Below are 25,667 nucleotides of genomic sequence, written 5' to 3'. Positions count from 1 at the left end.
TCCGTTTCTTTCCCTAGCGTGTCCGATGAAGTTCGGGATCGCTGCGGATCGACACTGCATGCACCTGATCCCGGGTCTTGTGTGTTAATTGGAACCAAATGAGCCAAAGGCGCTGAGCTGGTGTGTTGTGAGGAGCGCCGGGGGGTCTCGCTGCCCGGGGAGGTTGGGTGGATCACCGGGATCTATCTTGGGATGTGCTGATTTAAGACGATTTAAAAAAAGAAAGGAAAAGAGAATCGAAAATCACTCAGAGTGTGAGAAGAATGAGATCAGCATCTCTTTCTTTCTGCTACAAGATTATCTGGAGATTCAAGAACCTGCAGTTTCCTGTAAGACCACACAGAAGTTACCATGTGTGCCCTCCCTTTAGGAATTAAAATATAGCTGGTGACGAGCTGTTATTGGTGTTTCGTGTGCTCCGCATCCCCCCACACTTTCAGAGGCCTGTGTTTATACCTATTATTTTCTTTTAAAATATTTATAGGTAAGAGGATCGCTCTGCCCTGTTTTCAGTTGGTCGCAACAAATGTAGATGCTCAGAGGGCACAACCTGCTGGTTTTCATGGTGAGAAGCTCCCAGCCGGGCACGTCTGGGAGACGGAATCTCGCAGATCAGACGTGTCTGATCTAGAACCTTGTGGGGAACAGGAGCACAGGCTGTGACGTCCAGCTGGGCTGGACAGGGAAATTGAACCTTCCCCTGCGGGGGTGCCGGAGGAGGGACGAGGGGCACCCATCACGGCGGAGGAGCCGCAAAGGGGCTGTTTAAAGGGCTGGTGGTTGCCATGATGCCATGACACGTTCATGCTCCGCGCCGGTTCTCTGTCGGGTGTCGTCCCTCACCTGTGTGGTTTGGGAGGATGCAGAAATGGCCGGAGCAAAGGGACACTGCCCGGTACCGCTGCCAGTGGAGGTCACCGGAGGCGGCCGGGGACAAGCAGTGCCGGGTAAACACGGCGTGATGCTCCCGAGCTGCCTGGGGGTGTTCCAGATGGGCAGGGGGATGTGGGGGGGTGTCCAGATGTGGGGATGACACTCCAGACGTCCAGACGTGGGGATGACACTCCAGATGTGGGGGGTCTTCCAAAGTATGGGGATGTTCCAGCTGTGGAGGGTGTTACAAAGTGTTGTGTTGGGATGTTCCAGGTGTGGGGGATATTCCAGATGTGGGGATGTTCCAGGTGTGGGGGGACTGGGGGGGGGGGGGGGGGGGGGGGGGGGGTGTTGTTGTTGGGGGAGGGGGGTCCAGATGTGGGCAGAGGTGCCCACTGCAGCCGGGTTTCAAACCTCTGTGTCTTTTTAAGGAGCGAGGGAGCGGTTTGACCCCGCACGCTGAGAGCGGGAGCGGCTGAAAGCCGCCGGTGACACCACAAGCCGCGTTGGAAACACCAAAGGACGCGCTGAAATATGAAAATCTTGGCCCATGAGGACAGAGAAGGAAACACCTAGAACTGTTGCAACAACGGGTGTGCTAATTTTAGACCGTCGTTAAGTCATCCTCACTTTCTGGAACGAGATTGTGCAATTTTTTTCTAGCAAATAAATGAGCTTTGTTTTTAATGAAGAAATGTTTAATCTCGCTTGTATTTCACTTTGAAAGAGCTATAAAAGTGAAATGTGGAACTCATTCTTCCATGTCAATGATTAGAAGCCCAAAATACATCTGTTCCACATGACCAACTGCAGATTTGCTTTCACAGAAAAACAGCTATATTTGTAGTGACTCTAAACGCGTTCCTGTTGATTTCGTTCTCGTGTATTCGAACTTGTGAAGTCAGAGAAAATGTCACAACCTCGAGTAAAACCCAGTTCCAAGCATCCAGATGTTGAGGAAGACGCTCCGCTATGGAGCTGACTCTGCAGACTTCATTAACAGTGATTGAGCTTGACGTCCCGAGGCTCGCCACCAAGCCGTGGCTGCAACAACAGAGGATCCTCATTAAGAGCTGCGGAGTAATTGCCTAGATGCACTGTTAGACTCGTGATCTCATTTACAGCTGTGCAGGGGACGGGGGGGCCCGTTTGACTTACTGCAGCGCCGTATTCACCGCTGCAGCTGTTGCTGCGCCCAACGCATTTCAAATCACTTTTCAGAACGGGGCTTCTTAACTTGTTTTCCTTCAGAACAGTAAATATCTTCCTTAGCTCCCAAATCCGGGTGGGATTCCACATTATGAAGTGAACGTAAGTTTGGGGAGTGAGTTATGAAGGTATTTAACCTGTGTTGTGAATGTGTTTGAATTCCACTACTGTTCCATTGGAATTCTGCGCCGAGCTCCTGAGAGCGGGTAATTTATGGACAAGAATGCCCTAAAATAAGCCTCCGTAATTACAAAAATGCAGTGTTTAAATTTATAGTAAAAACCCACACGCTGCTGGCAAAACTGTAACTGCATCTGGAAAACATTAAGGATGCTATTAAAATAGTCCAGCACAAACTAGAAATGAGACTGAAATTACAGTGCTGCTTTCTTACCCATTTTTAGGAAGTGTATTTTGGATGTGATTTACTTTGCTGTTTGTTGTTTTCTGTATGAACCCCGTGTTGTACCTTGTTTAGCACTGGGACGGGTTACCTGCTCTCTCATCTGTTTTACAGAAGCGCAGGCTCGGAGTCTTTGAGCACCTTGGCACGGTTGGTGGCTGCAACGCGCGCGGGGGCGCCGGCCGCGCGGGGGAGGGCACAGCGGCATCTCCGAGAGCGAAATCACAGCAATTCCGAACTTATTTTATTAAAAAGGTGAAATGCTTTCAAACATTGAAAAATTACGTTTTTATAAAACCAGAAATAGGCAAAATACCCATTTGTCTTCTATTTACATATACAATATTTCTCATTGTATAAAATTATTTACAATATATAAAAAAATTACAGTAAAATAGGTTATTTTCTTACAAGACGTCAAGCCCTGTACTTCTAGTGTAGATCATGGCAGACACGAGTATTATTGCACCTGTGGGACGCCCAGTCTGACCATAGGAGTGTTCTCCTGACCGAGACCTAAAATAACATCGGGAGCTACAGTAACATTCACTTCTCTCTTCTAGGGTCAACTTCAGGCAGTTTCCATACGAACATTGTCTGGTAAAGCTTGGGACGGGGCAGTTAGAAAAACACAAACGTAATTACAGCTTCTTCTATACAACCTGTATGGAGTCTTACAGAGTTCGCCCTTCCGGAAGCTGCATAAATAACCCCTGTTCTCCTGGCTGGGCAGGTTCACGGACACGAGTCACCAAAGTTCTCTGCAGGAGGAGCCCGGCTGAGCCTCCTTGTGTCAAATCCTCCTCCGCGTCCATCGCTGGAGCGTCGGTGCCTCCCTACGTAGTACCAGCTACAGCTTTCCACCCTCTGCACCTGAGCAGTTCGGTAACCGGCCCCTGGCCGGCGGGCGCGGGTCCGGGGCTACATGTGCCGCTTCATGTGCAGCGCCAGGTGGTCGGAGCGGGAGAACGCCCGGTCGCACAGGTGGCACTGGAAGGGCCGGTGGCCCGTGTGCTTGCGGAAGTGGCGGGTGAGCTCGTCGGAGCGGGCGAACTTCCATCCGCAGCCGTCCCAGTTGCAGTGGTAGGGCTTCTCACCTGCGGAGAGACGGCACAGAGCGTGACTCAGCGGCGCTCCCTGCGCAGTAACTTCACCCCATCGCTCCTCTCGTTTCCCACCCAGCCCTCCTACCATCACAGCCAAGTGCTTTCGAGCCGAACGAGGCTGCTCAGTAATTCCCTTACTCATCCATGCCTGCAGTGAAAACCTTTTGAGAAAGGGTGTCAGAAGCCCTTAGAAAAGCTCTGACCTATATATGCATAGGAGAACACTCAGACATTATAGATCTGATCACCTGTCATAGCTCAACCGTGGATATCCCGGAATTTAAGAGGCTACAGGGTTAAAGCTCAGGCTACAAACTCTTTTACACAGCGGCTGCCACAAGCAGCGAGCAGCGCATCTCCGGCGCCCGGCGGCATTTACCTGTGTGCGTCCTGAGGTGGGCCTTCAGGTGTGAGCTCTTGGTGTACGTCTTCCCGCAGCCCGCGTAGGTGCAGGTGTGAGTCGCCGTCCTCTTGCGTGGCCAGGACCGACGTCCCCGCTTTGGTTTGGAGTCCAGCAGCTCCAGGGGGGAGGAGGGAGGGGTCAGCATGCCCCTGGGAGCCGAGGGCTGGAGGGGCAGGTTGTCCTCGAAAAGCCCAAACTGGGAGGTGTTCTGGTACTGGAGGTGGGTCTGCGGGTGGTGGAAGCCGGAGGCCGGGTGGTAAGTTTGCTGGAAGGACACGGACGAGGGGCACATCATCTGCGCGTGGCAGTCGTTCACCATGAGATCGTCGGGGCTCAGAGGGGGGGTCTCTGCCCCGGGGATCTGGGGGGAGCTGGCCACCCGGGGCTGCTCGTAGGCCATCATGCAGGTTGCGTTGCCCTCCTGCTTGATCTTCGGGCAAGCCTGGGGCACCAGCCCCAAGACCGGTCCATAATTGTCCATGTCGGGTTCGGGCTTAATGTTCTCAACGAACTGCGGGCTCCCGAAGCTGGGGGCCACAAAGAACCGCCCCTGGACGCTGCTGGGAGGGCAGTAGTTGGAGTCCATCTCGGAGCGGATCATCTCGGACACGATGCCGGCGTTGTAGGGCGGGGGGCTGCGCTGCTCCAGGGCACTGTAGCATCCCGGGGACGGGTTTGTCTGGTAAAAGGCAGCGCTGTCCCCTTGGGCGGGGGGATAGTCCCCCCCGGCTGCGCCGTGGCCGTAGCTGTCACTGCCCATGGAAAGGATAAAATCCAGCACGTTGTTGAGATCTTCATCCTCCTTGCGCGGGGAGAGGCCGCCCCAGGTGCCAGCGGGGGTCTTGGCCTCCTGGTCACACTTCCACCTCTGCGGAGAGAGCAAAGGGACAGGGTTAGAGGTGCCGTTTGAGGAGGGGGCAGATGCGGGGACACGCGGGGCCGCGGCGCCGCCGCCCACTCGTGCGAGGAGCCGCGCCGGGGAGGGGGAGAGAAACTCACTTCGTGGAGGGCTTTCTCGCGGCAGGGGCTGGCGAAGGTGGCGAAGGAGGGCAGGATGGTGTCGCTGAGCGCCATGGTGCGGCCGGGCGGGACGGCGGACGGCGCGGCGAGCCGCCCTCCCCACCTTATAACGCGGGCGCGGGCGCCCTCAAGCCAATTGCAGGGAGCGGAGGAAACGCGTCCCGGACGGGGCGGGCGGGAGGCAGCGGCTCGGGCGCAGCCTAAATTTAGCCCCGGTATAAAAGGACGCGGCGCGGCGGTCCCAGCCCGAGCGGGGCGGAGCGGAGCGGAGCGGGGCCGGGACCGGGACCGGCCGGGGGGTCCCCTCGCAGCTTTCCCCGCAGCGCTGGGTTCGGGGCCGGACCCCTTTGCTGCCTCTTCCTTACTGCGGGGTTTGGGGCCGGACCCCTCTCAGCCTTCCCCTTAGTGTGGGATTTGGGGCAGGACCCCCCTCATCCTTGCCCTTATTGCCAGGTTTGGGGGCAGCTGTAGAGTGCTGCTGTCCCCGGGTTTTGAGGGGAAACTGAGCTGAGGGGATACTGTGGGGTCTCTGCCTCCCCTAGGACACTGAAGGACCCTCTTTGTGATGAGGGGACCATGAGCTAAGAGATACCGTGATAGACCAGGTGTGGTGTGGGGCACATAGAGGGGTCCCTGCCCTGGAAACACCAGAAGACTGTCCATGACACGAGGGGACACTGACAGGTCCAAGTTCCAACAGGGACCTGCTGTGGCATGGGGGGCATGGATGGGTCCCTGTCCTGGGGACACTGGGGAAGACATCGTGAATAAGGGGTTTGATCCCCCCACCCCTTACAGCAGTTGCCCTGTGACCTGACCCCATCTTTGGGACACACGATGGGACCAGACCCAGCACATGGGGGTGGGAGCGGGAGGTGTAACGAGCACGGCAAGGGCAGCAGATCCACCGCTCTGCTCGGGCCTCGTGAGCTGGTGACGTCCAGCTCTGGTTGCCCCCAGGGCTCACAGACCCATCTCAGTCCTGGTGGAGGGACGATCAGTGCCAGTCCCGTACAGCCTCCCTGCGAGGAAAACGCTGGAGACTTGCATGGAATGGGAGTCCAGGTCTCTAGCAGAGTTTCCATTTGCTGCACAAAGTTTGCCAAGATCAACGTTTCCCTATGACATGAAGAGAAATAATGCAAGTAGCTTCTGTGATCTTCGGTGGCTGTGGCCAATTTATGGTCCTGGGCCGAGTCTTTCAGAAGGAAAGCTGTTCTCCCTCACCTTGGCCTCTGGCTCTGGTGCCCTGTCTGAAGGAGCCATTCTCCAACAATTCGTGATAACGTGCTCCGGAGTCCTGGTTTCTGAGGATCGTGGCTGCTTGGCAGCCACCCAAGAGCAAAAGAGCAAAAGTGGCAATTCTTAGAGGAGGAAAAATGATGATCTATTACAGGACGGGCTGATTCTTAGAGAGCCTGTTCGGAGAAGGAGCTCTGCTTTCCCCTCGCCTCCTCCACGTTTCCTCTGCAATCACTCTAAGAGGATTGCTCAGTGAGCTGGGGATCAGAAGGGCGCAGAGCAGCTCTCGCTCCGGTGCCCGTGTGCCCAGGAGGGGAAGGGGCGACGGCCCCGATGGGCTCCGCTGCTCGGGAGCGTGAGCGTGCCCGCGGGAGCCCGAGCGGCTCGAGGCTGCGCGCAGCCCATCGGGAAAGCGCGGTTGCTGGGCGAGTGAATGATCTCTCTCAATAGCTACACATGTTTCAAAATAACGAATATCTCTTGTTTAACTTTCTATACTTCTTATTCTAAAAGTTCACAGGATGGCCAGGAGGAGCAGCCAAACTCCTGTGACTGGAGCAGAATCAATACACTGAATGCATGGTAACGAGGTACACAAAGATGTATGACTCACAGCTATGCAATGTCACACTTGTGTAATCTGTCAATGTAAACTCTTTTCCTCTAATAAAATGTTAGTAAGTGTACAATACGTATATATGGCGCTGTGAGTCAGCCAAGAAAATACACTCTGATGAATTCAGAATGAATGTGAACGTTCCCCTGATAACACGCCCCATGTCTGTGTCAGTTTATGTGCTCGCGATTGCAGCAACAGCTATAACAAAATATTTTGTTTCTAGGCTATAGACCGCGCTGTACGTTCCCGGCTCAGCTCCAGTCGATGCTCTTCCAGTAGGCGCTGGAAGGACGTTTTTCACAGCACTCCGCTGCTCCTGTCACCCAACTGTGTTTTCTCTGCGCAGAGGAAACGCTCGGTGGGCAGAGAGCAGGAAAGCCAAGCGCACAAACCAATCAACCCACTGCCCTTAGTTTCTTTTTGCTTTCAAGTGAAGCAGCGAAGCTAAAAAGCTATCGATATTCTAAACCTGGTGAAACGAATGTGAGAATTTATTTACATTGTGAGTCACCAGTTCTGTACAAACCGAGTCCAACTTTGCCGTGACCTTCCGCCCGGTCCCTGATCGTCGCGCTGACATTTCCCGGCTCCGTGCTGTACGCAGCGCTTGTTTTAAAGATCTACAGCCGGGACCCTGGCAGTGCTCTCGCTTAGGGCAGCGCGGGTCGGTGATGCCACTGGTGTGTAAACGTGAAGAATGTGAGATTAGACAGCATTTGTTAATGTGGGTAGCAGGGAGCTAAAAGATGTGGGATTGGTCCACCAGCCAAAGCAAACACAGCTTTCTACAGCAGAGCTGACTTTTCTGGGTGTTGCTGCCGATCGCTGGTGTTGCTCTTACACCAAGGGCAGCTTTGAAGGGATTGCACTCCGACTGCAGCCCGGGGACACAGGTGGGTGACACAGGTGACAATGCCCACGTCACCCATCACCCACCTGCTCTAGAGCACTGTGAGCCATTACAGAGCCCAAACAAACAAACAAAAGCTCCTTTCTCATGGGATTGTGCTCAGAAAGTCCTGCCTGCTCAGAGCAAACGATGTAACGAGGGGTGAACGAGCTGCGAATGGGACCTCTCAGCACCGCTGTTCAAAACCCCGAACCGCCGGGACCCACGCTTGGATTGGAATGGGACAGTCATCCCATCCATTTCCCTGCCCGCACCTCGAATGCCATGGGACAGTTACCACCATCCACTTCCCTGCCCGCACCTCCAATGCCATGGTTCTATCCTGCTCACCGCACAAGGGGTTTTTGCCACTCTAAACTGCAGGTTCTGAGTCAGTACTTTGTAGATTCTGCTCTCGAGGAAGTTGACAAAACGATGTAAACAACCACAGAAAATGAGATCTACCGTTATTTTTTTGGAGAGGCGTTTCTTCATTGGAGGAGAGCGATTTCATCCTGTAGGCCTTTTATTTCATTAACATCGGGAATTAATTTGATAAAGGAGCCTTTTTGACCAGACCTTTCATGGCCAGAGTTGGTTCCCATTGGGGGACTCCAAGACCAAGGTGAACCATCTTTTTGATGACCTGGAGTTGAAGGGGCTCGTTATGGCTTTAGCAAGACAAACTTTCTTTTCATATTTTTGTGACTGTCCTCTCAATTCTGCGCCTTTTTTGATTGTTCTTTTGAGGTTCGGGCACCGTAAATGAGGAGCACAGACGGACAGGAGCTGCTCCTCTGCAGCCGAGGACGCGCTGGCCTGCCCCGGAGCTCACCCTGCGCGGCTGCTTTGCGAACCCCTCGTCCCCCCGTTGTCCCATCGCGTTCCAGGGCACCGTGTCTGCGCGGGCTGCGCTCCGTCTGGATCCAGGCTTCTCAGACGCGCTGAATTGGTGGCGATGGTGACAGAACGCACGGGAGAGGCCGGAAGGTGGAACAGAGCCCTGGGAGCCCACGGTGGGGATAACGGGGAGGAATCGGGTTGGTTTGGGGCTGCGCAGGGAAGGTGGAGGCTGCGTGAGAAGGTACATGGATCGCCTTCTCCAGCAGAGCCGTTCTGCTGCCCCGGGCTGTTCCCCGTTGGCCTGGGTCGGAACCTGCTTTCTCTGTGCCAAAAAGCAGAGCTGTTTGCATTCTTCTCTCCTGGCAATACGGGCTCAGGCTGGGCCGTACGGCCGTGCCTGGTGTTCCCTGCCGGGGTAGCGAAGCGGTTACAATCATTCCTCAACAATGGCATGTTCTTCAAATTATGTTGTGCTTCCTTGATCTTTGTCATCTAGGACTTTATCAGCAACAATTTCTGTTTTCTTCCAGGTCATTGTTAGCAACGTTGAATGGTAACTGATGATAAAAAAGATTAAGAGCTAATAAACCCGCTTGATTAAAACTGAAATTAGATTTCAAGATGTCTCAGCTTGTGTTTGGAGCATTTGCGTGTGCACACCATATTGATTTGTCATGTTCTTGTTTCTTACTGTGAAAATCATCCTGTGCCGAGACAAATACAGAGATTTGCATGTTCCAGCAGCACCGCTGCCCTATTTAAAACACCATCGTCATTAACTAAACCGCCTTTATTTATAGCTCTTTTTGTGTAGCAGGTCCTTCCAGTCTTTTGCCCGGGTTTATATCGCACTGACAGGCTTGTCTGGGTCACTCTGTTTACCTTGTTGAAATAGTGACATAATATTCACATTCTTCAAGTCACCTGGGGCTCCCCCCACTCTGAAATCGATTGATAACAAACATGAACCATCTGGAAATGTCCTCAGCTGGGTCTTTCGAAACACTCGCTTGTAAGTTACCCAGACCTGGCAACTTAATATTGTTTGAGATGAGTAGCAGTTGTTTTAACATCCTCCTTAGTTACTGGAATGGAAAGTATTTCAACATCGTTATTGTCTGATCTGAATTCAGCATCTGGCTTTTGCCCAAAGGGAGAACAGAAAGATTTTTCAGCACTTCCACTTTCTCGGCGTGGTTATTGACAGCGCTGTCCTGTCCATTCGTTGTGATGGCAATCTTAATTAATTTCAGTGAAAGCCTCATTAACAGTTCACAAAGATAAGCAGAAGCCGGCGCTGACACTCTCCAATAGCGCGTGCTCTGGTAGGCAGGCGTCACCCGTGCAGAGCACAACGGTTAAACTCCATTTCAATAAATAAGTCAAATTATGTAAAGAAAGCTTTTCTCAGAAATACGCAAGAAAAGACTGTTCCCATCATTACAGTATGTTCAGTAAACCATGCAACAAATCAGCTGTTTAATTAATTTAGTCAAGGCAATTCTGTGCTGTTGCTTGAATGTGCTGTGTGAGGAGCGGTAGCTTTCAGCTGCGGGCGATTTTTGGGTCGTTTTGGATGGGTGTCTCCAACAGGCGGTTTCTGCCCGTGTTGCGGTGACGGCTCTGGCGGGTGCGCGGCCGTGCTGCGGGACACACGTGTCGTGGGGCAGATGAACCTCAGCCCTTCCAAACACAGCCCAGAGATCTCATTTTGTACAGAACTGCGAAATGACACCACGGGTTCAAAAACTCTGCAGCGCGTTTGATCACACCCGCGAAACCGCGTAGAACCCCAGTCACGGTTCTGACTGGCAGTTCTCGGTTGTTGCCAAACACCTTTTATCGCGGGATGAAACACCTGGTGAAGAAGCAGGCAATGAGGGTGTGGGCTGACGGGAGCGCAGCGCAGGAAGTACCGGTGTGGGTTCATTCAGAAAAATCGCTCTCGCTGTTCCCAAACATGCAACAGTCTCCAGGACTTTGGAAGCCCAATAAGACGAAATGGAGTTAATTCAGGAATCCAGCGGGTGTTACACCGTGAGATTTCACACGGGTCACGTCTCGCCTGGTTTGCACTTCAGGAGCAAACTTCCACAGGACACAGAGCTGGAGATGACAGGAGAAAAGGAAAACGCTGCCTTATCTCTTGCGTGCACTTGCTGCAAGACGCCGAGTTGAGAACTGTGTTTGGGGTTAATGAGTGCAGAAAGAACCCTGTCCGAGGGAAGCTCAGAGGACGGATGGGATGCACCTTCCTCTCTGATTCGGGGTCCCTTGGGGTCTGTCGGCACGGCCCGTGCGCACGCCCGCTCTGCAGGGCTGTTATCACTGGCAGGTTCGGGGGTTTTAATTGGGGAGGGAGGCAGAAGACCGGACGAAGCCGAACAGCAGCCACGAGCAGAGAACTGCTTCAAAATGAGGAAGATTTGGGGCTTTTTCCTTCATTGACACGTGGAATATCTTTACAGGTTATGGTTTTACCTGATAGGTGGAGGTTTATTCACTCAATATACAAAGTAGGAGTTCGCATAGAGTACAGGGTGGAAAACCCTGTTTAACACGATGAACATGTGGGTCTTACTTCTCGCTTATAAAACACCTTCTTTGTACTGCACCTGTACCATTTATTAGTCATATGTCCTGCCGTTGAGTAATGGGAAATACTGCAGCAAGCCTTTCGTTAACCGTGACACTGTTAATTGGCGTTGCCGGCTGCCTGGGGTTACTTTCCCTGTTTGAATACATGGAAGTGTGAATCAGAGCTGGGCAGCGCGGGCCCTGCCGGAGACCGACGGCCGCACGGAGCAGCTGAGCTCACTCGTCTTCCCGGGCTCCAAATCCTGCTCAGACTTAGATCACTGAACTATTCAGAATGGTATATATATATGTGTGTGTTTTTATTTTTCCATGATCATAATTAGTTACATCATTATGATTCAGCTTTGAACCTCCAGTGGGATATTTCGGGACAGGCATTTTTCCAGACGCTTATGCCCATTGTTGTGTCAATTTTTTATTATTTTCTTGAGCTATAAATTCCAACCTTTGAGGATATTTATATGTTTAAATTCCTGGACACATCTGAGCTTGGGAATGGCACTTTCAGTCGTGTACAAAATGTCTTTTATTCCAAAATGAAACTTCAGCTTTGTCTGCACGCACCTGAAAACTCCAGATTGCTGGGCTGCTGTGCCTTCCAGGAACATCACACCTGGTGCCAACAGCGAGCTCTGGGTGGATAAACACCGGTCAGCAGGGCTGATCTGCAGCGCCGATGGTGAGCTCTGGGTGGATAAACACCGGTCAGCAGGGTTGACTTAATCAAAACTATTCATATTTGGTGCTATAGCACATACGGTATACACAGCAATTAGAGTTTAAGAGGATAACGCTGTTGAAATCCCCTGAACGGTTACAGCTATTCTTGAGCAATAAGATGCTTTTCAAGGGACAGCCTCATACGATGCAACTTTGTAGAACGCATTGTGAAATTTTCTTTTCATTCGCCACACAAAGTGCCAAATGAATGTCTGCAGTAAAAACACAAGCCTGCGAAGAATGCGTTTTGCCAATTACAGCAAAATGTGGGCTGCAAAGAAGCGTTCAGAATGCAGCCGGGTATGGGTGTTAGCGTCAGGTTACCGCAGGGAAAAGGCGCCTTCGTTTGCCAAATAACCCGTGTGCTTTCTCACCCCACATTTGCAAGGAAAATCGCCGCCTTTGAAAGAAAAGAGCCGGTTTAATTGCGTGCACAATGAACCCAGCGAGGAGGAGCGGCGGCCTTGTGCTGGGCGAGAAACCGATGCGCGGGGACTGCGGAGCCCTGATTGCGGGTGGCCAGCCCCTCCAGCCGCTGGTTGCCACATTCACCTCCTCCAGTTGGCCAACCCCAGGCAAGGGGGGCGCGGGGTGGGATTGAATCTGCTGGAGCAGAAGTGGTTCAAGCCGCACGGGCCCAGCGGTGACAATCGAGGGGCCCTTTCTCTCGTTGCTCAAGAGCTTGCATGATTCACCATGTTCCCTTTTTTTTTTTCCCCTTCCTAAGTTTCACATCGCAGAAAACCGAGTTATTTTTCAACACAACTTTTACTTCGGCCTGAAGTTGGACACCGCAGCGCTGTGTCCGCAGCGACGGCTCAGCTCAGCCCCGCCACGCTCTCCACACGGAGCCCAGGCCCGCTGCAAACACGCAGAACAAGAGCCGTCGTGTTGCTCGGCTTCTCCACGGGCTGTTTTCCTTCTTCCTCGGCCTAGAAACCACCTGCTCCGCTGAGATGGCAGAGCGTCTCATTCACATGAAATCAGCACGACGCAGCCGGCCAAGAGGCAGCGGCGCGTATGAGTGAGAGGGGATCCTGCGCAGCCTTTATATACCGGGGTTATTTTTAACCACAGCCTCCATGCTTATTACCGAGTTTCCTCTCCCCGCCGCTCAGGAAGCCCGCTTGGCTCTGCTTCCTGCTCACACGCGGCCCTGGCTCGCCAGATCTCCAACAACAGGCCTGAGACTGCTCGGCTCCATTAAAGAAACCTGGCGGGCTTCCAGGCCCTGACAGAAAACCTTTGAAAGCGCTGGATCCCCTCCAGCCAGCGTACGGGGCTCCGACGTCGCTGACAAATTAGGCTGAAACAGCACAAAACGCTCCTATGTAAATAGCCCTTCTCTCTGCGTTCACCCTTTTAATAGTTCAAACATTATTTATAGTTATTTCTCCACATGGAAAAGAAATCTTTTTCTGTTTTTCCAATGATGGGTTCTGGTGAAATGTTTTCCTTGTTTGTTGTGTTTCTCCTTTGAGATTTTTGTGACCGTTTTCTGGGCTCGGGAGCTGGTTTCCCTCCCGGAGCCGCACAAGATGGCTGCTGGGAGCCCCTGGCTGAGCGGCTGCGCCCAGCGCCCAGCACCAGCCGCCAAGCGCCGCCGCTCCTCGGCCATTGAATAACAGCTATAACATTGATTTCCTGAGAGACAGCCCGAGAGGTCAGCTGCACTTAATCGGTGCCTTTTACACGTAGCATTAGTCCTTTGTACTTTATTTCTTCTGACTGACTTTCCACTGCAATTCCAGAGGGACCCCTGCTTCCCAAACCCGCTTCCCAGCGTCGGAATGAACGCGACCTTCAGGGCTGAGAATGCTGTTTTCTCCTGACCTGATGTTTCACAATAGGCTAAGAAACCTTCCCATGAAGCAGCTTCCCATGCCTGTCCATGACAATGACCTGGAATCACAGATGACAGCTCCAGAACATGAGACTTACTTGATTTTCTAGGGGTATTTCCAGTAGCGTCATCCTTGGCTGGGTCACTGTTGCTTTAAGGATTATTTATTGTATTGGCTATTGCATGTGACCATCTACAAGGGGAAAGGCCACCTATATCATGAGGAGGAGAGTGAAATTACTGTTGTTCACTGGTCCCAATAACAGAGCTCAGGCAGCTGAGACACCGATGACCAGAACTGAATGGGGAGCTGGGTCTGTCAGGCCCCATCTCAGATCAGTAACTACCGCCATCTCTCAGACCCTTATTCTGATTGAAATCACTCTGCTCCCAAAGTTATCTGCGTCTCACACAGACGTGGTTAACTTTTGCAGTTGAAAAATGATGCTTATGAGAAAAGAAACATGTAAATAGCTTCTAGATGTAAAAGAGGAGAAGCTCACGTCCTGTAGTTTTCAGCAGCTCTTTCTGCTGCTCATTCGTTGCTCGTTTAAGGCTTTTACCTTATACCTGAACTGAGCTTTGGCTGTGCGGGGACACCCCCTTCGGATGAACCCGGCCTAGCAAGGCGTTTACACTCAGGGTGTCATTTTGGAAAATAAACCTTACTTTGAAATGTCAGTTAAGTTTGGTAGTTGCAATCATAGCTCATAGCATTTGCCTGGGTGGTTTATGGAACAAGTGCTATGCAGTAGCAAATTCACCTTCATTTTCAAGGAAGAATCCAAGAGTGCAAAAACGCACCGTGAACCGAAGGGTCGGGGCGAAGGCTTTTTAAAAGACTCAGGGTGGCTGGGTTGCGTTTATCGCACACACACGAGTGGTCTAAAACTGACTTGTTTTGATGCTATTTGGAGCGCACTGTAATGAAAAACCGTCTTTGTGCAGATTGGCTTTCTGCGTCACAGCCCGTCTTGGGATGGTAATACCAGCGAGGACAATTAGTTTAACCGTCGTTCGCAATTGCTGTTTGTTTGGTTTATGGTAGAGACTGCAGAACATGCTCCCATTCCAGCGGCCTCGGTAATTGCCCACTAGTACCGAAGGACGGACGCACCGAGGGCTTTCAAAGCCCGCTTACCCTCCTTCAAACACAACTGAAATTTATAGCTAGCAGCGTCTAAAATAACTCGCATCACCACCACCTCCAAAAACAGCGCTGGGACCATGTGGCCTTGTGGTTATGGCTCTGGGGTTGTGGTGGTGAAGTCAGAGATTCAAATCCAGTTGTAGGGAGATAAAAAGCTTCGAAGAAAGTGAAACTGGTTTTGCCCTGATTATGTGGAAATAATAACGCCTCGCTTTACCTACACCTGAAAAACAAAACGCGGAGCTAAAAATAAGGCGTGGTGCAAGAACAGCGTGTCATGTCAGGCGGTGGGTAACGCACGCGGATGGTGTAACGAGAACCCATTCGAATTGCCGTGTCAGAGGGGTTTGCTCCTTTTGGTACCTACAACCAAGGCACAAGGTGATCACAATCAAGGTCTGGAGCTTCCACAGGCAACGCAGTCAGAGACTAACGAGGTCCACTGTGCTTTTCAGTGTCCTTTTTGGATGAGCAGCTGTGGGGTTGGGTTGAGATAAGAGAGGACGTTTTTGCCTTGTTTAGAGGAGCCCAGAGGTTGCTCTAAGCTCTTTGGGGCCATTGCAGTGCAGAGAGGGACCGGCATAAGAATCCCACGATGCTATGCTGGAAATTGTTATTATTGTACAAAAACTAGTACATGTAAATACAACAGTCGCTGTATAATGATACCTCATAGAGGCTGAGGGTGGACAGGGAGCTTTGTGCCATCAGAAAGCTGCTTTCCTGGAAGGCAGTGGTTGAGTCTTGGCTCATTTTTGGGGTCCTTCTGCTATGGGGTCCTGTGGGTTTTAATGAGACAAAGCAGAGCTGCGGCAGGTGGGACATCAGGGACCACCACCACGGGCTGGCCCGCGTCCCGGGGCTGAAACACTGTCCTGTAGGAGGTACGTACACATTGACACACTCACACCCCTGCACAGGGCGTGTGCGCAAGTGCCTCAGGCCAGGGAGGAAGATGAACCTGGGCTGAATGTAATTCAATTAGGCTGAGAGTGAAAGCCAGCTTAAAGTCTCGCTTTGTACGTAGGATGTAAATCTGGAGTAATATTTCAGGGCATAAATGTCTACAGGCTCTCTGCTACAGACCATAACAAGAGTGGTCGGTAGTGCTGTTAATCCTGAGAACAGCTGTTATCGGGTTCTGGTGGCATCTGGGAGCCCCACGTGGCCTTGTCGTATTTTCTGATGTATTCAGTAGTATTTCAACGGGCAAACAGAGATGCTAACAGGCATCTAGGGGATGCGTTGTCTCAGCAGCGCACAGGGAAATCCAAACGCCATTCACCAGTGACAAGCCTGGCAGGTCATTCCTTGAGCTGGACCGAGATTGAGTCCCCAGCAGAGACACTGAAGCGTGTGCAGAAAGAGAACCGATGTTTCCCTCCTCGGAATCCAGCGGATATCAAAGATGTCTTTGAATTTCCACAATTAGAAGGAGCCAAATAAAAACCAAATAACTTTCCAAGCAGATGGCCTCAGCCCTCAATACCAAAATGATCAAACTCCCTAAGTAGTGGTTTTAAGATAGATGTTAATGGATCTTTGAGCAAGAAGCATTAGTGATCTGGACTGCAGTGACATTTTAATTAAAAAGTTGTACAATAACAGACTCAAAATGTAAACTCCAAAACATTGAAAGCCTAAATTACCCTGGGTTAAGACCTGGCATGGAGTGTGTAATTTCTGACATTCCAGACTGCCTTCATTATAGTTCGAGAAGCCACAGAAATACACCGTTACGAGCCAGGAATAGTTCTTCCTTTTATTTGGAAAGAGAATTACAGAGGGAGCCATTGGGAACCGGAGTTTAGTCCTAAAGCGGGAGCGGGCTGCAATATTTTTATACACAGCTGCGACCACAGACTCGCGCTCGCTCGAACTCGGGACTAAACGGTGCCGGCTGTACAAATACCAGCACTAAGTCAAAACACAGGTTCCTTTTTACTTCAGCTTTGAAGGTTTATCACGCTATTTCTACTTTTGCAATATCATTTTAAGTCGAGATGCCTTATATATACATTAAAAAAAAAACCATGGAGTGCTAGTAACTTAAAGCTACAAATGAAGACCATGGATCTTCAGTAGGTTGACAAGCCGGTTCCGCTCCGGCCGTTGTCGATGGACACAATCCTCATTTCATTTGTGAACACAGGCTTAAAATCACAAAGTCAAGCTTACTGGGCTTGTTGTATTTTTTTCAGCTGCATCATAATGCTCATATGATACATTTTTTTCAGCCATTGGGCTCACATTGGCTTGTTGGTATGCAGGATATGTAAGGCCCCGGTCTGCTCTGAATTACACCCATGCAAAGCCTTGCAACTTAAAAGGGAATTTAAACCATGCATGCGTAAGGAACGCAAACGAGCCCTCCATTTGCAAAGGCTCTGAGATCTTTAGATCTTGCACACTTTGTTACCGGTGCCCTCGAGACAGGGAGGGGAGAGGATCCGACACTTAAACTGGGGTTGGGTTTTATCAGGCTTTTAAGAAACCCCAAGGGGCAGGAGCAGCTGCTGTCCCACACTAATTGTGAATTAACTACGACTGATTGAAAAGCTCTAATGGGAAAATATCCTCCATCTCAGGGCTTGTCCGAAATCAACTGTGGGTGAGTTTTGCCAAGCGAGGTAAATCACCCAACAGAGCAGACGTGAAAGGGCTTTCTAGAAGCGGGGGGCTGGCTGCGCTAACCCCACCCAGGGGCGGCAGACGGGCTGCGCTGGCCTTGCTGACCCTTTTCCCCGTGCTGCTATAAGAAAAGGGGGAATTGAATTGGCTTTGCAGCGCTCGTTGACTCGGACACGTGGAGCTGCGTTCCCGAAGCCTTAATTCTGCAGAGAGCGCTTCTTACGTACTTCACAAACCGTTGCGACTATTTTCAGATTGGCTATTGAACCGCAGTGGAAGCGTATGGATTCAAGATATTTCTGGTGATTGTGTAACTGGAAAAAACTGTCCTGATTTTAAAGTATTTTTGGCATACAAGCGAAAGTAAATAAGCAATTTTAGAGACTCACTGGAAAGTCATTGCTCCTGCAGGAGCCGCCCGTGCCAGCAGCTCTGGCAGATGCACTGAGCCCTCACTATGCAGCTTCAAATGGAAGCATTTTTTTAATGCAAAAGATCAAAACCGAGGACATATAATCTGAAATGCAAGGAATTCGGAGAGACCGGATGCCTGCGAAGGAAGACGTCAAAACATATGAACTGCATTAGGAGGGGATGCATGGAAGAAAAGCGTGGTAAGCTCCAGAGACACCTTGGCTTGCCATGGTGGGACGCGCGAGCCGTGCGGCGGTGACAACGGCAGTGACGTGTCTGTGACAGCGGCAGCGATTGGCTGATGGTGGTGACACGAGAGAGAGCAACAGCAAGAGCAGCACCTTGCTTTGGGTGACCATGAACCCCTGGGACTGGCAACCTTTAGATAGAACAGCCTGTCCCTGCACTTCCATCCCGTGATTCATCGGTGACTACGGAACAGTCATAAAGCACCGCTGGCAGCTAACGTGGCATTAGAGGGAGCGTCCTGCTTCTCTTTTCCTAAACAAGAAGTTAACTCGGTGTTCTTTTTCGTGCCGTAGGCTGGCATTGCACAGGCTGAAGCTGCTGCCCTTTGTTGTTGCTTCTCTTGCTCGTCCTGACGCCGCAGCCGAACCCACCTGGGTTGTTGCACAGCGCCCTCAGCTCGGCTTTGCCAATCCCCGCTCAGTCCCGGCGGCTGCTCAGCTGGGGAGGGACACGAGTGGCTCCAAAGCTGAAGCCACCTGCAGCGGAACCCCAAGAGGTGCAGTTGTTAAGATCAGCCAAGGTCCTGCGTCCTGACTGATAGATATTTATCACATAATTACCTTTTATTGCTACTTTATTTTTTAGAGCAAGCTTAGTTAAGCTTTTGCTTTCTGATTAAATTAGATATATTTATGTATATATAAACTACACAAAACAGGTTTACATAACCTGTATTTACATGCATGCATGGACACATAAACACACACACATAAACCTAAGGATTTCACCTGGGAGGTGCCCTGGAGGAGGGTACAGTGGACAAGGGCTCTTGACTCTATAGGCAGAGATGTCTGTACAAAACGATATTTAGCTGTAGCGCAGGTTTTTGGAATTCAATGTTTCAATATATTTTCTGGGGGGAAAATACCCCCAGAAAACCTCACTGTATGTATACACACATATCATGTATCTATAAATACAACAGAAATGAATGGCACAAAGCACTTATGTCCCTGGAAAGGCTCCAGCCTGACAAAGGCCAGAGACCGAAGCACAAGCAGCCGCTGCCCGAGCGCTGCCTCCTGTGTCAGCTCTTCATTTGTCTGCTTGGCCCGGGTTTCACCAAACGCACAGCCGAGTTTTCAACTCCTCCACAATTTCACATCAACCCAACAGGGCGTTAGAAACCACTGAAACTCAGCTCCATGAAACAGGCGGGCTCAGAAACCGCGCGGCACCCGGCGCAGGGCCGAGCCGGCAGCGCAAACCGGCGCGGCGACCAGCCGCGCTCCTCTTCATCGCCTTCGGAGCCAATGTGAAGGGTGCTGCTGTGGCCAGATGAGGCCCTGGTGCTGTTGCCTCCTCCTGTTTGTTCATTACGTACAAGCGCAAAGAGCCTTTCCTCAGAACAGCAGCTCTTCGCTTGTCGTCTTTGAAGCCGTGGTCTGAGCGCACACAAAGCTCGTTACACCTCACACCCCTGAGCTCTCGGCCTTTGCTATCACTGACCTTTCTGTGCAGGGTGGGTGTTGTACAGACGCTGGCCCTACAAATGAGATTAAAACCCGGTTACATTTAGAAGTGAAGCGATAAGTGAGCTCGTTAGGTTGACTTTTCAGCGCTTATTCACTTTGCGGCGCCGGGGAGGCTTCCCTGTCCTTGGGATCTCTCGATACCACACCAATAAAGCAATATGAATCAGCGCCGGTCAATAGCGGGCTGTTCGGGCAGCGGGTGATGCAATACCACCGTGCGCAACAGCGTACCGGAGACGGGCCGTGCTGGGCGGGCGGGACGGGCTCCCGGGGGGAGTCACGGCGATGCCCCCGGGCTTCCAAAACCCTCCGTCCTCCCCAGGTGACTCTCGGCTCCTCCTCCGGTGCGGCTGGTAGGGACGTGCTCCCCGGCAACCCCCATAGGCGCTTCTGTTTTGAAACGTGCTGCTCAGGGGTTAGTTGTTGTCATCCCTCCCCAAAAATAAAGTCCAGGAATAACGTCTCCCAGCCAAAGCGAAGCCTGCCAAGGAACAAATGCCCTTGGGGGGAAGACGACTGATATTGTATTTGTTATATTAGGCAAGAGAGGTTGGACCATTCTTTAAAATACATTACAGTAAACAAGCTGGGTAGATGAGCCCTTCGAATGCTTCATTACTGATGGGTTTTAACGTTAAGAGCTTTATCGCACAAATCTTGATCAAGGGCAAGATAAACGTGCTGTTTTTTAGCATTTCACTACAAACAGGGTGTTTGTGCCAACTGACACAATGATTAAATGCGATCCTCTCTTCTCAGAAATGAGAACTGTAACCGCACCGAGCTGATACGAGATAAAAGAGTCAAATCATGTGTGGTTTCCTTCAGACCAACTTGTGGCGCAGCGTTTGGTGAATGATGCTGTCCAACAAAGTCACCATAATCTCGTATTTGCCCAAAGGTATTTATACAGACTGTAAGAGTGTATTTTTCCTCCTACAGAATAACAGAAAGCATCCGCTCATCCTTCGCACCGTGCTCAGCGTCGGCTCTTCGCTGGGGCAGGTAGAGCTTCGGTGCCCCGGTGTGGGAGTGGGAGCTAGTTGCTCTAATGATGGCCAAAACGTCAATCCAGCTTTAAAGCAAGTTAGATTTTTTTTTTTTCAAATAAAAACTAATATTCAGACCATTTCCCCACTGGTACCCGGGACACGGGCTCTATCAGCACCAGCTGCCGCGGTGGCCCCGTGGCCGACCCGCAGCGCTGGTTAACACGGAACACGAGCAGCAGGTGCTCGTTTCTTTTCAAGAGTATCACAAAAACAAGACCTTGTCCTCCCCATGTGGGCCAAGGGCTCCTTCAGCCTTTTCACTTTCAGCCACACCAATAACAACAGTTTTCGGCCTTTCTCTAAAGAGCTTTTCCAATGTTTGTCACTGGTGTGCTGCAGGCCCGTGGGAACTGGCCACGGGCACCCTTCCCTGTCACAGACTGAGATAAAAACAGCCACCGAGCCACCCGCAAAAAGAAAGCAACAGCGCAGAACTGCAGCTTCACCAGCCCCAGGGTGCTACAAACCCCGTGCTTTGCAGCCTCCCAAAGCTCTGCAGAGCGCTTGGTTTGCTAACGCTAAGGAGGATGCCTCACCCTCCTCATGGGCAGAGCGAGCTGTACTCACATCTCCTCGCAGAGAGCATCGCAGAGGCACCGCCGCCTTTGCCAGGTGCCACCAACACAAGCCCTCACTCAGCACAGCACAGCCCAGCTCTGCCCCGTTCCCAGAGCCGCAGCAGCCTCACCCCAGGCCCCCGAGGCTCGCTTTTGTAGGACACAGCTCAGCTGTGCAATTAACCTCATCTGCAGCACCTGGGTGGGGGATTTGTTGTGATTAGCACCTGCTAATTCCACCTGTGCCCTGGTATCCTCAGTGTGCTCTGGAAACCTTTCCTCTGCTCAGAGCTCTCGAACGGCTCTGAAGTGCTCCCGGGGTCCAGCACGGGGCACGAGTAACTGTTGGACCTCAAATGGCACGTGAGAGCCTCCTCTGGAGACACACGACGGACGGACGCGCGGAAAGGCGGCTGTAATGGTCGTGTTCGCTCTCCGTGCGTGGGTATGGGGACAGGCGACACGAGGCCGCATCCCCCACGCAAGCACGAAGCCAACAGCTGCTACCCCATAAGGCAGAGGATGGGGTAACCAGTGTCCTGGAGGGGGAGAGGGGACCGTACCTGATTCTCAGTCCCAAAAGGAGGCAGCAATGGGCTGTGCCTGGGTAGGGAGGGCAGAAAATGGGACATTTTTGACACCAGCTGCCCAGTGAGGTGGGATGGGACACCCCAAGCCTGTCGTGCCGTCCCACGCCAACGGCTTCCCCTGTGCCCTCACGAGACCCGGGATCCCTGCAGGAAACGGGGTGAGAGGTTCTGAGAGGTTCCCCTGAGAGCAGCCGCCATCCTGCCCACGGGCGCCCTGACTCAGCGACAGCGCCCGTTCTCGGCTGGGGACGCCCCATGGTGCCCGTTCTCGGCCTGGGACGCCCCATGGTGCCCGTTCTCAGCTGGGGACGCCCCATGGCGCCCGTTCTCAGCCGGGGATGCCCCATGGCGCCCGTTCTCAGCCGGGGACGCCCCATGGTGCCCGCAGGAAATTCGCGCTGGATGTGGAGGAGTGTGAGGGCAGGAGTTTCAGTGAGCTCAGTGGGGAAAAACAAAACCTCGAGGAACGATTACTCTGAAGTTTTGGAGGAGAGAGACCACGATGGTCCTTTACAGCATTACCTTTCACGTAATGCACCGCACGTATAATCTCATGTGACGCACAGTCCACGTGATGAGCTGCAGCAGCAGCTCTGGGGCTGCAGCTGTTGGGGAAGGTGCATCTTTTGGAAGAGACACCCCCATCTTGATGCAAGGACGTCTCAGTTCTCCCCAGCATCAGTTTTTCCAGCAGCAGATCCATGTGCACACACTCTGCTGGACACAAACTCTTATTTTCTAACTTGACTTTGCTTGGCTTCGACTTCCAGCAACCGCAGCTGCTGTTTCTGTTCCCTGCTGAATTCACGTCCCACCCCAATAATAATTAATAAATAAATAACTAAGTGTTTGCTACCAAAAGGAATTCACTTTGTTACTCTGAACCCCTCTGGCTGTTCTGTCACCGAACGCTGCTGGAAGCGAGCGAGCTGCTTCAGCGCCGCTGCTCCGGAGAGCTCGGCCACCCGAGCGCTGCAACCAGGAGGAGCAAGTGCTCCCTCGTCCCTCCACCTCCCCCAAGGTGCTGCAGAGCCAGCGCGACGGATTCAAACAGTTCAAAACAAACCAACCTCTTCCAACGCCCCATCTGTGTCGGTCCCGCAGATCCATAACAAATTGATCCCTTTGCCGGATCTCCCAAATGATTTACTACAGAGAAATAACGGATTCCTGAAGTCAAAGGATCTTTAAGAAATATTGTAATAAGAGTGAAAGTTAGAAAGTGTGATAATGAAGAAAACAACAGAAGCAGCGTGGGTTGGTGCAGTGGAACTGCGCAGAGCGGCGTGTTCCGAAGGACTAAGCGAACCCCCGTTACTAGAGCTTCCATACGCACTTCTAGGGCAAAGCTGGGCCCTCATCCTGCCAGAGTTCGGTTGTTTCTCCTCAGTAGTTACAGTCACTCCGGATCAAAACAGTGACACAGCGATGGAAAAACCACTCCGGTTTATCGTGTGGCCCGAATGAGGTTTGCTAATCAGCGATGGTGTCACTCTGTGCAGAATATTAATTGCAATACTGGCCCCCGCCCAGCTCAGCTCTTTACAGCTCCGTCTAAATGCTGTTTGCTCTGATCTAATGCTGGTTGTGGACATTACTGGACTTTCTGCCATGAGCTGCGTGATGCAGAAGGGCTGTTCCCCTTAGCACACGATCACCCAGCGCATCAACGGTTCTTACTTCAGAGCCCAAATAACATTTTATCATGTAGCAAATCTGAGACTCGCTTGGATAGAGCCCAATCCTGCGCCGTATGAGTCTGAGAGCGTTTAATGAAAGCTAAACAAGGCCTGCATTGATATGATTTATGGACTCGCTGTTTATTTGCTAAAGGCTTCTTTACAAGGCTTATATCACCACGTTAATTACTTTAAATATGTCCATCTGCACTCAAATAATAAAAATATACATCTGAACTGTAATGAAATACCACCCTGGACCGCGCGGGGCAAGGAAAACCATTCGCGCCGCAACTATAGCAACTACTAAAATAGCAAAGCACACTGATTCCTGCCATGAACCTGCTCGAATGGCCAAGAGACACTGTGTGCTGCGAGCTTTATATACCAGCTCCCAAAATATCCGAGTCCCGATAGGATGAGAAAGCGCCGTCATGTTCCTGCCCCAGGCCAATGACCAAGCCGGGGTTCCTGTGCTGCAAAGATGTTTCCTGTTGATAACGCAGCAGGACAACGCAGCACCGAGCTGCTCGGGTTATCGGGGACCCTTGTGACCTCTCGGAAACTCGAACAATCGCACTTCACAACACGTAGAAGCGGCTCTGGCTTGTGCGTTTGTTTTAATAAACAAGCCAGAAGGCCAACAAACGCTCGAGCGCGCTGGCCATGGAGCCGCTGGGCGGGCGCACAGGGCGCACGGCGCGGCCCGGAGCCCTTTCCTACACAAACACAGGGACAAGGCAGAATTTACACACAATATTGGCTGCTGTCCGTTTCAAACATATTCCTTTTCAACTTCATAGGCTTTTTTTTTCTGTTGGAAGGCAGATTTCATGCGTTTACAAGGTGGGCATGTCCAAGCGTTCATGTTCCCCAAGCCTTTGCTCCAACTTCCACACCAAAGTCTCTTCAAACTCCCCCTGTCTCCACAGCTGTGTCTCACGTCCCTGGCCAGACCGCGGCAGTGCCCGGTGCACGGAGCTGCAGGGAACAACCTACCGAAAGTAGAAGCCCAGAGCTGGGTTCGGGTGTTAAATTACCTCTTGTCTATACCTAAAGTACAGTTGAGATCTCCCTGGCACCCAGCGGGTATTCGCCGGCCCGCTCGCACAGCCCCGATGGCTCAGTCTCCTCAATCTCGGTACCACAAGGAACCCGGTACCTCTACAAGGAACCCGGTACCTCCACAGGGAACCCGGTACCTCTACAGGGAACCCGGTACCTCCACAGGGAACCCGGTACCTCTACAAGGAACCCGGTACCTCCACAGGGAATCCGGTACCTCTACAAGGAACCCGGTACCTCTACAAGGAACCCGGTACCTCCACAGGGAACCTGGTACCTCTACAAGGAAGCCGGTACCTCTACAAGGAACCCGGTACCTCCACAGGGAACCCGGTACCTCCACAGGGAACCCGGTACCTCCACAGGGAATCCGGTACCTCCTGGGCTCCTGGGCTTGGTTGGTTTCTCAAATCCCTCACTCACCTCACCAGGACATGGGGAGGAACCTGCAGCTTCTACAAGCTCCTCATCCGAGGCTTAAAGATGACAAGATTCCTGAATAGCAACCGGATGGATCCAGCCTGGGCCTGCTTGGGTTCCCTAAACATTATTCTGTCCTTCAAAATCTGTGTCCTTCAAAACCATGTTGCTTCAGATGGTTCTAAGAAAGTCTCGAATGAGGTATCGGACACTCCTTATGACAGACAGAACCGTTCTTAACTCAGAGAAAAACATCTCGAAAGCCTTGTAATCGAACATTTGGGCTTTAGGTCCATGCTGAGGTTGAGCCCTTTCAACGCCGCAGGTGAGCACCCCGTCAGTTCACCTGTACGTGCCCAGCGGGCCGAGCGGAGATGAACCCGGCGGCGCCTCCCGCTCGGTCGCTGTTCCTGCTGGAGAGCGGCCGAGCTCCGTGACCGCTCCTTCGAGCGGCGCTTGTCCCCAGCAAGTCACAGCGGGACAGGGTGGGAGGCAGAGTTCATTCATTCTTGTAGCATAACATAGAGCAGATTGTGTTTGGATTTCACTCGATATTTGTTGTTTTACGTTTCTCTGCTTTATGTTGGAGAAGGGCCTGCAACAAAACTTTGATCCAA

The 25,667-nt window shown here is 51.8% G+C and overlaps 1 protein-coding gene across 1 annotated transcript; it reads right to left on the bottom strand.

Moving 5' to 3' along the window:
- Positions 1 to 2,707: 2,707 nt before the first annotated feature.
- Positions 2,708 to 5,153, bottom strand: KLF2 (KLF transcription factor 2). The gene is made up of 3 exons (XM_005505557.4): positions 4,994 to 5,153; positions 3,971 to 4,862; positions 2,708 to 3,582 (listed from the first exon to the last, which is right to left on the bottom strand). The coding sequence occupies exons 1-3, from the start codon at positions 5,066 to 5,068 to the stop codon at positions 3,407 to 3,409; spliced, it is 1,143 nt and encodes a 380-aa protein (XP_005505614.3). The 5' UTR covers positions 5,069 to 5,153; the 3' UTR covers positions 2,708 to 3,406.
- Between the last annotated feature and the right edge of the window lie 20,514 nt (positions 5,154 to 25,667).

This window comes from Columba livia, chromosome 27 (assembly GCF_036013475.1).
Source record: "Columba livia isolate bColLiv1 breed racing homer chromosome 27, bColLiv1.pat.W.v2, whole genome shotgun sequence".
Classification (NCBI taxonomy): domain Eukaryota; kingdom Metazoa; phylum Chordata; class Aves; order Columbiformes; family Columbidae; genus Columba; species Columba livia.
The sequence above is the reverse complement of the archived record's forward strand: the minus strand, read 5'-3'. Positions and strand labels throughout refer to the sequence as shown.